At 33.7% G+C, this 13,169-nt stretch overlaps 1 protein-coding gene across 7 annotated transcripts in view; it reads left to right on the forward strand.

Moving 5' to 3' along the window:
• Nucleotides 1–13,169, forward strand: part of CCDC18 (coiled-coil domain containing 18) — a 115,010-nt gene that overhangs the window by 43,715 nt on the left and 58,126 nt on the right. For all 7 annotated transcript variants that reach the window (XM_060090137.1, XM_060090138.1, XM_060090142.1 and 4 more), the window contains 2 exons: nt 11,472–11,606; nt 11,777–11,854. In XM_060090137.1, coding sequence (XP_059946120.1) covers nt 11,472–11,606; nt 11,777–11,854 — 213 coding nt within the window. The remainder of the gene's footprint in view (nt 1–11,471; nt 11,607–11,776; nt 11,855–13,169) is intronic.

A 13,169-nucleotide genomic window follows, 5' to 3' on the forward strand; every position in this document is an offset into this window, starting at 1 on the left:
GAGAGTGAAGGAATCATTCTGTATCCTGATTGTGATGGGAGTTTTATGAATCTATGCATGTATTCATACACCCAAAAAATGAATGTAAATGAAGTTTTAAAAAGTCTCCCACCCTAGAATCATTGTTACAATCTTAGTTTATGTCTTTCAGACCAGTTTCTGTGCATCTTTGCATACTTACATGTTTATAGTACACATATACACAAACACGTAAACAATTTTTAATAGCTTCATTTTACAGAATGATTGCTATTTGACTTCTCTGTTTTTTAGGATTATAATTAATTTTCAATAAACTTTATTGTAAGCTATTTTTTTCTTATTTTAGAATATTATTTTATAATAGAGTCTCAAAAGTGGAACTACTGACTCAGAAGATAAAAAATATTTTTCAGATGAGTTTATCCCTGATAAATCCTTCAAAGTTTAATTTGAAAATGTCAGAAAATCTAGGAAGATATTATATTTGATATCTCAAATACTGAACTGCTGCAGAGAATTGGCACGATAGGTCTGTCCAAGGGCCTCCCTGATAATTGATGGGTCAGCTTCTATGAAAATCTATGGTTATAACATCATTTAGTCTTGTTTATTCATGAAATTAATTTTAATATATTCATGTTTTAAGAAAAAATTCTAAAGTTATTTAATATTTTTCAAACTTTTTATTGTGGTTAGTATTATCAGTATTAGTGTTATTGATGTTATAATTTATGTTATCTTAACCATTTTTAAGTGTACAGTGGTATTAAATACATTAACATTGTTGTGCAACCATCAAACCATTTATCCTCATAATTCTTCTCATCTTGTAGAACTGAATCTCTATACTCATTAGAGTACACAATAACTCCCTATTCTCCTCTCCCCTCAACTCTTGGCAATCACTATTCTACTTTCTGTCTCTATGATTTTGCCTTCTCTAAGTACCTCATGTAAGTGAAATCATATAGTATTTGTCTTTTTATGACTGGTTTGTTTCACTTAGCATAATGTCCTCAAGGTTCATCCATGTTGCAGCATATTGCAGAATTTCCTTCCTTTGTAAGGCTGAATAATATTCCATTGTATGTATATAGCACATTTTGCTTATCTGTTCATCTGTTGATGGCCACTTAGTTTGTTTCCACATTTTAGCTGTTGTGAATGATGCTGCTATGATCATGCGGGTGTACAAATACCTCTTTGAGACCCTGTTTTAAATTATTTTGAGTATACATGCACAAGTGGAATTGCTGATAATATGGTAATTCTGTTTTTAATTTTTTGAGGACCAACCATACTGATTTCTACAGCAGCTATACCATTTTACATTCCCACCAACAGCTCTCAAGTGTTCCAATTTCTCCACATCCTTGTAAACACTTGTTTTCTGGTTTTTAACAGTAGCCATCCTAATGAGTGTGAGGTGGTATCTCATTGTAGTTTTGATTTGCATTTCCCTAATGATCAGTGATGCTGAGAATCTTTTCATGTGCTTGTTGTCTAGTCATATATCTTCTTTGGAGAAATGTCTATTTATTTCCTTTACCCATTTTTTAATAGGGTTGTTTTTATGTAGTTGAGTCTTAGGACTTTTCCATATATTCTGGATATTGATCCCTTATGAAGGTATGTGATTTGCAAATATTCTCTCCCATTCTGTGGGTTTCCTTTTTACTCTGTTGAGAGTGTCTTTGCATGCACAGGATATTAGAATTTTCATGAAGTCCAGTTAGTCTATTTTTTCTTTTGTTGCCTATACCTTTGGTGTCATATTTAAGAAATTATTACCAAATCCAACGTCATGAAGCTTTGGTTCTATGTTGTGAAGCTTTTGTTCTATGTTTCCTTCTAAGAGTTTTATTTTTTTAGGTCTTACATTTAGGTCTTTGATCCATTTTGAGTTAATTTTTTATATATGGTGCTAGCTTCATTCCATATATGGAATGGGTCCAACTTCATTCTTTTGCATGTGGATATCCAGTTTTCTCAGCACCATTTGTTGAAAGGACTGTCCTTTCCCCCCACTGAATGATCTTGGCACCCTTGTCAAAATCATTTGACCATATATGTGAGGATTTATTTCTGGGCTCTTGATTCTATTCCATTGGTCTATATGTCTGTCTTATGCGAAATCACAGTTTTTATTATTGTAGCTTTGTAATAGATTTGAAATCAGGAAGTGAGGGTCCTCCAGTTTTGTTCATTTTCAAGATTGTTTTGGCTGTTCAGGGTCCCTTGAGATTTCATATGAATTTTAGGGTGGGTTTTTTTGTTTCAGCAAAAAATGTCATTGGGATTTTGCTAGGGATTGTATTGCATTGGGTAATATTGACATTTTAACAATATTAAGTCTTCTAATCCATGAACGTGGAATATGTTTCTGTTTATTTACGTTTTCTTCAATTCTTTTCATCAGTGTTTTGTAATTTTAATTGTACAAGTCTTTCACCTCCTTGTTTAATTCCTAAGTATTTTATTCTTTTTGACACTATTGTAAATGAAATTGTTTTTGTAATTTTCTTTTCAGATTGTTCATTGTTCACATATAGGAATGCAACTGACTTCTGTGTGTTGAATTTCATTCTCTACTTTTCTGATTTCATTTATCAGTTCTAATAGTTTTATTGTGTGAAATCTTTAAGGTGTTCTATGTATAAGATCATATCATCTACCAATAGATAATTTTACTTCTTCCTTTCCAACTTGGATGTCTTTTATTTCTTTTTCTTGCCTAATTGCTCTGGCTGGAATTTCCAGTATTATGTTGAATAGAAGTGGTGAGAGGTGCATCCTTTTCTGGTTCTGAGCATAGAGGAAAAGCTTTCAGTCTTTCACCATTGAGTATGTTAGCTATAGGTTTTTCATATAAGGCTTTTATTATGTGAAGGTAGTTTCCTTCTGTTCCTAATTTGTTGAGAGTGTTTATCATGATAGGGTGTTGAATTATGTCAAATTTTTTTTTCTGCTTCAATTGAGATGCTCATGTGGTGTTTTTCTTTCATTCTGTTGATACTGCACATAACACTGATCAATTTTCATTGCATTCCAGAAATAAATTCCCCTTGGTCACTGTGTTTAATTCTTTTACTATGCTGCTGAATTTGGATTGTTAGTATTTTGTTGAGGATTTTTGCATCAGTGTTCATAACAGATATTTGTCTGTAGTTTTCTTTTCTTGTAATGTCTGGGTTTCGTATCAGGTTAATGCTGGTCTTACAGTATTAGGGAGTATTCTCTGTTTAATTTTTTGGAAACATTTGAGTAGGATTGGTATTAGTTCTTTTTTATGTGTTTGGTAGAATTCATCAATAAAGCAAGCAGGTTCAAGGCTTTTCTTAGTTGGGAGATTTTTGATTTCCCATTCAATCTCCTTACTATTTATAGGTCTGTTCAGATTATCTATTTCTTCATGATAGAGTCTTTGTAGGTTTTGTGTTTCTAGGAATTTGTTCATTTCATCTAGATTATCCAACTTGTTGGTATATAATTATTCATTGTACTTTCTTATGATCTTTTTTTATTTCTGTAGAATTGGTAATAATATTCCTACTTGTATTTCTGATTTTGGTAATATTCAGTCCTCTTTTTTTGACCACCTAGCTAAAGATTTGTCAATTTTGTTTATTTTTTTGAAGAACCAATTATTCATTTCATTGATATTCTTCACTGTTTTTCTGTTCTCTATTTTGTTAATTTTTACTGTAACCTTTATTATTCCTTCCTTCTGCTAGCTTTGGGTTTATTCTGTTCTTCTTTTTCTTGTTTTGTATGTTTTAAAGTTAGGTTATTGACTTGAGATCTTCCTTGTTTTTTAATGTAAGCACTTATAGCTATAAATTACCCCCTAAACATTGTTTTTGCTGAGTCCTGTAAGTTTTTGTAAGTTGTGTTTTTGTTTTCATTCGTTTCTAAGTAGTTTCTAATTTCCCTTGTGAATTCTTCTTTGATTCATTGGTTATTTTTAAATGTATTGTTTAATAAATATCACAATTTTGTGAATTTTCCAGTTTTCCTTTTGTTGTTGATTTCTAACTTCATCTCATTGTGGTTGGAGAATGTACTTTATATGATATCTGTCTTGTAAAATTTATTGAGACTTAACTTTGTAGCCTAACATATTGTCTGTCCTGGAAAATATCCAATGTGCACTTGAGAAGAATGTATATTCTATTGTTTTGGGGTTGAGTGAGCTGTGTGTGTCTATTAAATATGATTTGTTTATTGTGTTGAGTCCTCTCTTTCCTTACTTATATTCTCTTTGGTTGTTCTACATATTATTGAGAATAGGCTATTGAAGTCTCCAAGTACTATTGTAGAACTGTCTATTTTTCACTTCAGTGCTGTGTGTTTTTTTTTTTTTTTTTTGCGGTATGCGGGCCTCTCACTGTTGTGGCCTCCCCCGTCGCGGAGCACAGGCTCCGGACGCGCAGGCTCAGCAGCCATGGCTCACGGGCCCAGCCGCTCCGCGGCATATGGGATCCTCCCAGACCGGGGCACGAACCCGTATCCCCTGCACCGGCAGGCGGACCCTCAACCACTTGCGCCACCAGGGAGGCCCAGTGCTGTGTGTTTTTGCTTCATATATTTTGAAAGTCTGTCTTTGGGTGTATAAGTGTTTGTAATTGTTATATCTTATTGCCATATTGTAATAACCTTATATTAATACATATTATCTGTCTTTGTCTCATAATCTTTTTAAATTTGAAGTACGATTTGCCTGATATTACTATAACTATCCCTGCTCCCTTTTGGTTACTATTTGCGTGGACTATCTTCCCATCCTTTCATTTTTTATCATTAGTATCTTTGGATCTAAAATGAGTCTCTTATCATAAATGGGTGTTGAATTTTGTCAAAAGCTTTGTCTGCATCTATTGAGATGATCATATCATTTTTATTCTTCAGTTTGTTAATATAGTGTATCACATTGATTGATTTGCGTATATTGAAGAATCTTTGCATCCCTGGGATAAATCCCACTTGATCATGGTATATGATCCTTTTAATGTGTTGTTGGATTCTGTTTGCTAGTATTTTGTTGAGGATTTTTGCATCTAAATTCATCAGTGATATTGGTCTTTAATTTGCTTTTTTTGTAGTATCTTTGTCTCTGGTTTTGGTATCAGGGTGATGGTGACCTCATAGAATGAGTTTGGGAGTGTTCCTTCCTCTGAAATTTTTGGAAGAGTTTGAGAAGGATGGGTGTTAGCTCTTCTCTAAATGTTTGATAGAATTCACCTGTGAAGCCATCTGGTCCTGGACTTTTATTTGTTGGAAGATTTTTAATCACAGTTTCAATTTCATTACTTGTGATTTGTCTGTTCTTATTTTCTATTTCTTCCTGGTTCAGTCTTGGAAGGTTATACCTTTCTAAGAATTGGTCCATTTCTTCCAGGTTGTCCATTTTATTGGCATACAGTTGCTTGTAGTAGTCTCTTGGGATGCTTTGTATTTCTCCGCTGTCTGTTGTAACTTCTCCTTTTTTATTTCTAATTTTCTTGATTTGAGTTCTGTCCCTCTTTTTCTTGATGAGTCTGGCTAATGGTTTATCAATTTTGTTTACCTCCTCAAAGAACCAGCTTTTAGTTTTATTGATCTTTGCTATTGTATTCTTTGTTTCTATTCCATTTATTTCTCTTCTGATCTTTATGATTTCTTTCCTTCTGCTAACTTTGGGTTTGTTTGTTCTTCTTTCTCTAGTTCCTTTAGGTGTAAGGTTAGATTGTTTATTTGAGATTTTTCTTGTTTCTTGAGGTAGGCTTGTATAGCTATAAACTTGCCTCTTAGAACTGCTTTTGCTGCATCCTATAGGTTTTGGATCGTCATTTTTTTTTAAATTTATTTATTTAGTTTTGGCTGCATTGGGTGTTCATTGCTTTGCATGGGCTTTCTCTAGTTGTGACGAGCGGGGGCTACTCTTTGTTGCAGTGCATGGGCTTCTCATTGCAGTGGCTTCTCTTGTTGTGGAGCATGGGCTCTAGGCACACGGGCTTCAGTAGTTGTGGCGCACGGGCTTAGTTGCTCCGCAGCACATGGGATCTTCCCAGACCAGGGCTCGAACCCGTGTCCCGTGCATTGGCAGGCGGATTCTTAACCACTGTGCCACCAGGGAAGTTCCGGATCGTTGTGTTTTCATTGTCATTTGTCTCTATGTATTTTTTTATTTCCTCTTGAATTTCCTCAGTGATCTCTTGGTTATTTAGTAATGTAGTGTTTAGCCTCCATGTGTTTGTGTTTTTTACGTTTTTTTCCCTGTAATTCATTTCTAATCTCATAGCGTTGTGGTCAGAAAAGATGCTTGATATAATTTCAGTTTTCATAAATTTACTGAGGCTTGATTTGTGACCCAAGATGTGATCTATCCTGGAGAATGTTCTGTGTGCACTTGAGAAGAAAGTGTAATCTGTTTTTGGATGGAATGTCCTATAATAACAATTAAATCTATCTGGTCTATTGTGTCATTTAAAGCTTCTGTTTCCTTATTTTCATTTTGGATGATCTGTCCATTGGTGTAAGTTAGGTGTTAAAGTCCCCCACTATTATTGTGTTACTGTCAATTTCATCTTTTATAGCTGTTAGCAGTTGCCTTATGTATTGAGGTGCTCCTATGTTTGGTGCATATATATTTATAATTGCTATATCTTCTTCTTGGATTGATCCCTTGATCGTTATGTAGTGTCATTCCTTGTCTCTTGTAACATTCTTTATTTTAAAGTCTATTTTATCTCCCGAAAGTGAACATAGAGGGAACCTACCTCAACATAATAAAGGCCATATATGACAAACCCACAGCAAACATCATTCTCAATGGTGAAAAACTGAAAGCATTTCCTGTAAGATCAGGAACAAGACAAGGATGTCCACTCTCACCACTGTTATTCAACATAGTTTTGGAAGTCCTAGCCACAGCAATCAGAGAAGAAAAAGAAATAAAAGGTATACAAATTGGAAAAAGAAGAAGTAAAAGTGTCACTGTTTGCAGATGACATGATACTATACATAGAGAATCCTAAAGATGCCACCAGAAAACTACTAGAGCTAATCAATGAATTTGGTAAAGTTGCAGGATACAAAATTAATGCACAGAAATTTCTTGCATACCTATACACTAATGATGAAAAATCTGAAAGAGAAATTAAGGGAACACTCCCATTTACCACTGCAACAAAAAGAATAAAATACCTAGGAATAAGCCTACCTAGGGAGACAAAAGACCTGTATGCAGAAAACTATAAGACACTGATGAAAGAAAGATGATACCAACAAATGGAGAGATTTACCATGTTCTTGGATTGGAAGAATCAATATTGTGAAAATGACTATACTACCCAAAGCAATCTACAGGTTCAGTTGAATCCCTATCAAATTACCAATGGCATCTTTTACAGATCTAGAACAAAAAATCTTAAAATTTGTATGGAGACACAAAAGACCCCGAATAGCCAAAGCAGTCTTGAGGGAAAAGAACGGAGCTGGAGGAATCGGACTCCCTGACTTCAGACTATACTACAAAGCTACAGTAATCAAGGCAATATGGTACTGGCACAAAAACAGAAACATAGATCAGTGGAACAAGATAGAAATCCCAGAGATAAACCCACGCACCTGTGGTCAACTAATCTATGACAAAGGAGGCAAGCATACACAATGGAGAAAAGACAGTCTCTTCAATAAGTGCTGCTGGGAAATCTGGACAGCTACATGTAAAAGAATGAAATTAGAACACTCTCTAACACCATACACAAAAATAAACTCAAAATAGATTCGAGACCTAAATTTAAGACCGGACACTATAAAACTCTTAGAGGAAAACATAGGAAGAACACTCTTTGACATAAATCACAGCAAGATCCTTTTTGATCCACCTCCTAGAGTAATGGAAATAAAAACAAAAATAAACAAATGGGACCTAATGAAACTTAAAAGCTTTTTCACAGCAAAGGAAACCATAATCAAGATGAAAAGACAACCCTCAGAATGAGAGAAAATATTTGCAAATGAATCAACAGACAATGGATTAATCTCCAAAATACATAAATAGCTCATGCAGCTCAATATTAAAGAAACCAACAACCCAATCCAAAAATGCACAGAAGACCTAAATAGACATTTCTCCAAAGAAGGCATACAGATGGCCAAGAAGAACATGAAAAGCTGCTCAACATCACTAATTATTAGAGAAATGCAAATCAAAACTACAATGAGGTATTACCTCACACCAGTTAGAATGGGCATCATCAGAAAATCTGCACACAACAAATTCTGGAGAGGGTGTGGAGGAAAGGGAACCCTCTTGCACTGATGGTGGCAATGTAAATTGATACAGCCACTATGGAGAACAGTATGGAGGTTCCTTAAAAAACTAAAAATAGAATTACCATGCGACCCCGCAATCCCACTACTGGGCATATACCCAGAGAAAACCATAATTCAAAAAGACACATGCACCCCAATGTTTGTTGCAGCACTGTTTACAATAGCCAGGTCATGGAAGCAACCTAAGTGCCCATGGACAGATGAATGGATAAAGAAGTTGTGGTACATATATACAATGGAATATTACTCAGCCATAAAAAGGAACGAAATTGGGTCATTTGTTGAGACGAGGATGGATCTAGGGACTGTCATACAGAGTGAAGTAAGTCAGAAAGAGAAAAACAAATATCGTATATTAACACATGTATGTGGAACCTAGAAAAATGGTACAGATGAACTGGTTTTCAGGACAGAAGTTGAGACACAAATGTAGAGAACAAACATATGGACACCAAGGGGGGAAAACCACAGGGGGGTGGGGAGGGTGGTGTGATGAATTGGGCGATTGGGATTGACATGTATACACTGATGTGTATAAAATTGATGACTAATAAGAACCTGCTGTATAAAGAAATAAAGAAAATTCAAAAAAAATAAAATGAGTCTCTTGTAGACAACATATAGGTGGATGTGTGCTTTTCTCCATTCTACCAATCTATGTCTCTTGGAGAGTTTAATCCATTTACATTTAAAGTAATTACTGATAAGGAGGGACTTCTGTCATCTTGCTTTTTGTTTTCTATATGGCTTCTAGCTTTTTTATCCCTCTTTTCCTACATTACTGTCTTCTTTTGAATTCAGTTGATTTTTTATACTGAATTTTTAAAATTCCTTTCTCATTTCCATTTGTCTATATTTTATGGCTATTTTCTTTTGGTTACCATGGGGATTACATTTAACATCCTAAAGTTATAACACTCTAATTTGAATTTATAGCACTCTAATTTCAATAACATACAAAAACTCTGTTCCTTTATAGCTTTATCTCCACACCTTTTGTCACAAACTTACGTCTTTGTACACTGTGTGCCCCAAATCACAAACTTGTAATTCCTTCAAAAGGATTAGTCTCTTTTGTAGAAAACAAGATTTGGAGTCACAAACTAAAGTTACAGTAATACTAACTTTTGCACTAATAACTTTTTTCCTTTATATGTATTAGTCTCTTAAATCATTTAGAAAACAAAAAGTGGAGTTACAATCCATTGTTAATGATAATGCTAGGTTTTACAATTGCCCATGTATTTATCTTTGTGACGATTTTTATTTCTCCATATGGCTTCAGGTTACTATCTAGTGTTCTTTCATTTCACCTTACAGAATTCCCTTGAGTATTTCTAGCGGGGTATGTCTAATGGTCACAGCCTCCCTCAACTTTTACCTCAGAATGTCTTAATTCCTCCCTCACTTTTGAAGAACAGTTTTGCCAGATAGAGGATTCTTCATAGACAGGTTTTTTTTTCTTGTGAATATCAGCCCACTGTCTCCTGACCCTCAAAGTTTCTGTTGAGAAATCTGCATGTAATCTTATTGAGGATCCCTTATATGTGATGATTTGCTTATCTCTTGCTGCTTCAAGATTCTCTCTTTGTCATTGTCTTTTTCTTTTTTTTTTTGTCTGTGCCATGTGGCATGTGGGATCTTAGTTCCCCGACCGGGGGCCAGGGATCGAACCCATGCCCCCTGTGTTGGGAGCTCGGAGTCTTAACCACTAGACCACCAGGGAAGTTCTTGTCATTGTCTTTTGAAAGTTTGATTATAATGTGTCTTATTGTGCGTCTTTTCGAGTTCAACTTCCTTGGATTTTGTTGAGATTCTTGGATGTTTATATCATGTATTTCATCGAATTTGGGCCATTTTCAGTCATTATTCGTTCAAATATTCTCTCTCTCTTTCTCTCTCCCTTCCTTCTGGGACTTGCATGATGTGCATACTGGTGTGCTTGATGGTGTCCAACAGGTCCCTTATGTTCTGTTCACTTTCTTCAATCTTTTTTCTTTCTGTTCCTCTAATTTCTGATGTGTAATTTATTTTCATTTGAGTGTTTTCATTTCACAGTTCTTTGGTTTTAGTATTTTCTTGTTAACCTGTTGCTGCTATTATCACATATGTATAATTTTTATACACTTGTGTATATAATATGCACAAATATACATATAAACATATCAGTTTACTCATGTTTTGTCTTCACAAATGTTTTTTGGACATTTGATAACACCAGTCAATTAGTGGTGAAGTTGTAAGGAGTGAGACTTACACATTTCTAGTGAAAGTATAAATTTTGATGCACTTTGAAGAGAAATACCTAATGAAGTTAGAAATGTGCATATCCTACAACCAGGAAGTCCACTTCTAGGTGGTATGTTCTAAAGAAACTCTAATACATGGGTATAAAGAGACATGTACAAAGGATGTTATTGTAACATCATAATAGTGAAAAAGCAATATCTGTTTCTGAGTAGAAGAGTGAACAAACTAGTTTCTTGTTACAATGGAATACTGTATTATCATAAAAATATGAACTAGATCCACATATGGATACATGGATAAATATTTAAAACAATATTAAGTGAAAAAAATAAGTTGCTGAAACTTGCAGAAGTGTTGATATTGTCTATGTGAATTTTCAAAACAAAATTATGTTACATATTGTTCATGGATCTACATATATAGTTAAAAGCACAAAAAACATGTTTGAGAATGAAACACACCAGAGAATGATATAGAACAATTTCAACATAGTATTGGTGAGGGAGGGAACGGATAAGACATGGACTTGTGATTTCATTTCTTCTCTAAAAGGAGAGAAACTGAAGGAAATTTGGCAAAATGCAATAAGCTATGTAATTTCAGTAGTAATTTAAATTGTGAGTGTTATGTTTTTTCTGTGTACAGTTGACCCTTGAACACTTTGGGAGTTAGGGGTGCCATCCCTGTGCAGTTGAAAATCCACATATAACTTTACAGTCAACCCTTCCTTTCCATAGTTCCCATCTGTGGATTCAGCCAACCGCTGATGATGTAGTGCTGTAGTACATATTTATTGAAAAGAATCCATGTATAAGTGGACTCAGTTTAAAACTGTCTTGTTCAAGTGTTGACTGTATTTAAAATGTTTCAAATTTTTAAAAATTAATATGAAAATTAATAAATCCTGTTTCTATGTTTAGCTTGAAACTCAACTAGAGAAAAAAGAACAACAATTTAAAGAACAAGAAAAGACTATATCCATGTTGCAGCAAGATATAATATGTAAACAACGTCACCTTGAATCACTAGACAGACTCTTGACGGAAAGCAAAGGGGTAAAATCATCCTTATAAAAGTGCTGTTTAAAAGCTGACCAATATTTTAAGTTTATGTTTCTTTAACATACCTTTAATTCTAGTCAAATCAGTTGTTTAACAACCTGTTACTAATGCTAAAATATTTATACACATATGTATATTTTCACTACCAATCTGTATGTTTTTAGGAAATGGAAAAGGAAAATATGAAGAAAGATGAAGCTTTGAAAACATTACAGAACCAGGTATCTGAAGAAACAATCAAGGCTAGTATGCTAATACTTTAAAATTTTTTCTTTTTCTTTTTATTTATTTTTTTTCTTAATGGAGACATTCCTGTGGCTTTTTAGTTTTCTCTATAAATTGTAAAACAAACGTTTACATAAAAATAAAGTGGTAAAAATTTTACCTGAGTCAATGAACTTAGTTTCTTTAAGTAGTATATTTTTCATTGTGAATTGTGATCTTAATTATTTGATAGTTGATAATCTAGTCTGTAGGTCATCTAACTTCTTTTCTTTTTATAATACCTTTAGAAAGATTTGTTTTTTAACAAAAAATGTATTTTAAACTGTAGCTACTTACTAATATTACCAGTAAAAAATTAACAAAGGAAGTGAAGAGAGATGAAACTACAAACAATAGTTTTTGCTTCTTTTTTCTGCTATATGATTAAATAGGGAATAAATCCAGAATTTCTGGGTAAAATACAGTTTTGTGGCTGGGATAACCTTATGGTTAAAAGCATGGGCTTTGAAGCTAAATTGACTTGGGTTTTAGTTCTGGCTTCAGTGTGCTTATTAACTGACTGTAACCTTGGCTAGGTTATTTAAACTCTGAATGTTAATTTCTTCATCAGTAAAATAGGGACCACAATGCCCTAGAAGAGGGTAGGTTTGAGGATTAAGTGAAATGAGGTACATAAAATACTTAGCACGTACTAAGTTACTCAGAGTTTGCTAAGTGATTACTATATATTCAATGTTTTCTCCTTTGCATTTTTAGTGCTAAAAATAGTTTCAAATATGCTGTGACCTTCATTCTGTCATATATGGATTAAATATAAAGGATATTTTAAAAATCCAACGTTATTTACTTTTTGCCTAGTATTCTGTTTTTCATCCATTTTGTGACCTTGTATACCTTCATAAACCCAATTATATGTTTATCCATAACTTTCCTATAGTATTCTCCAAAACTTTTAACATTTAATGCCATGTCAGTTCATTTCCTCATGTAAAAATAACCTCTAAGATCATTAATATTTAAAAAATCATTATTGTACAAAGGTTGTAGGCATGATATAATTTCATTTAAAAAAATCCATCTTGCCACTTAACTCGTGTTTTTCATTAAATTACCTAACACATCTAGCCAGTCATCTGGTAAGTTATTTTCATTTGTTAATAATCAGATGTGAGACAGGAAGGAAATCAGCTAAAGAATGAATTATTATGTTAGGTTTTATTCCTTTGGTACCTTTAGTAGATTTGCTTTCATTGAAGCTATACTAAATGATTCTTTTCTTTCTTTCTTTTTTTCTTTTCTTTTCTTTTTCTTTGAGATGCACTGTGTGGTCTG

Source organism: Mesoplodon densirostris, chromosome 2, assembly GCF_025265405.1.
Source record: "Mesoplodon densirostris isolate mMesDen1 chromosome 2, mMesDen1 primary haplotype, whole genome shotgun sequence".
NCBI classification, from domain to species: Eukaryota; Metazoa; Chordata; class Mammalia; order Artiodactyla; family Ziphiidae; genus Mesoplodon; species Mesoplodon densirostris.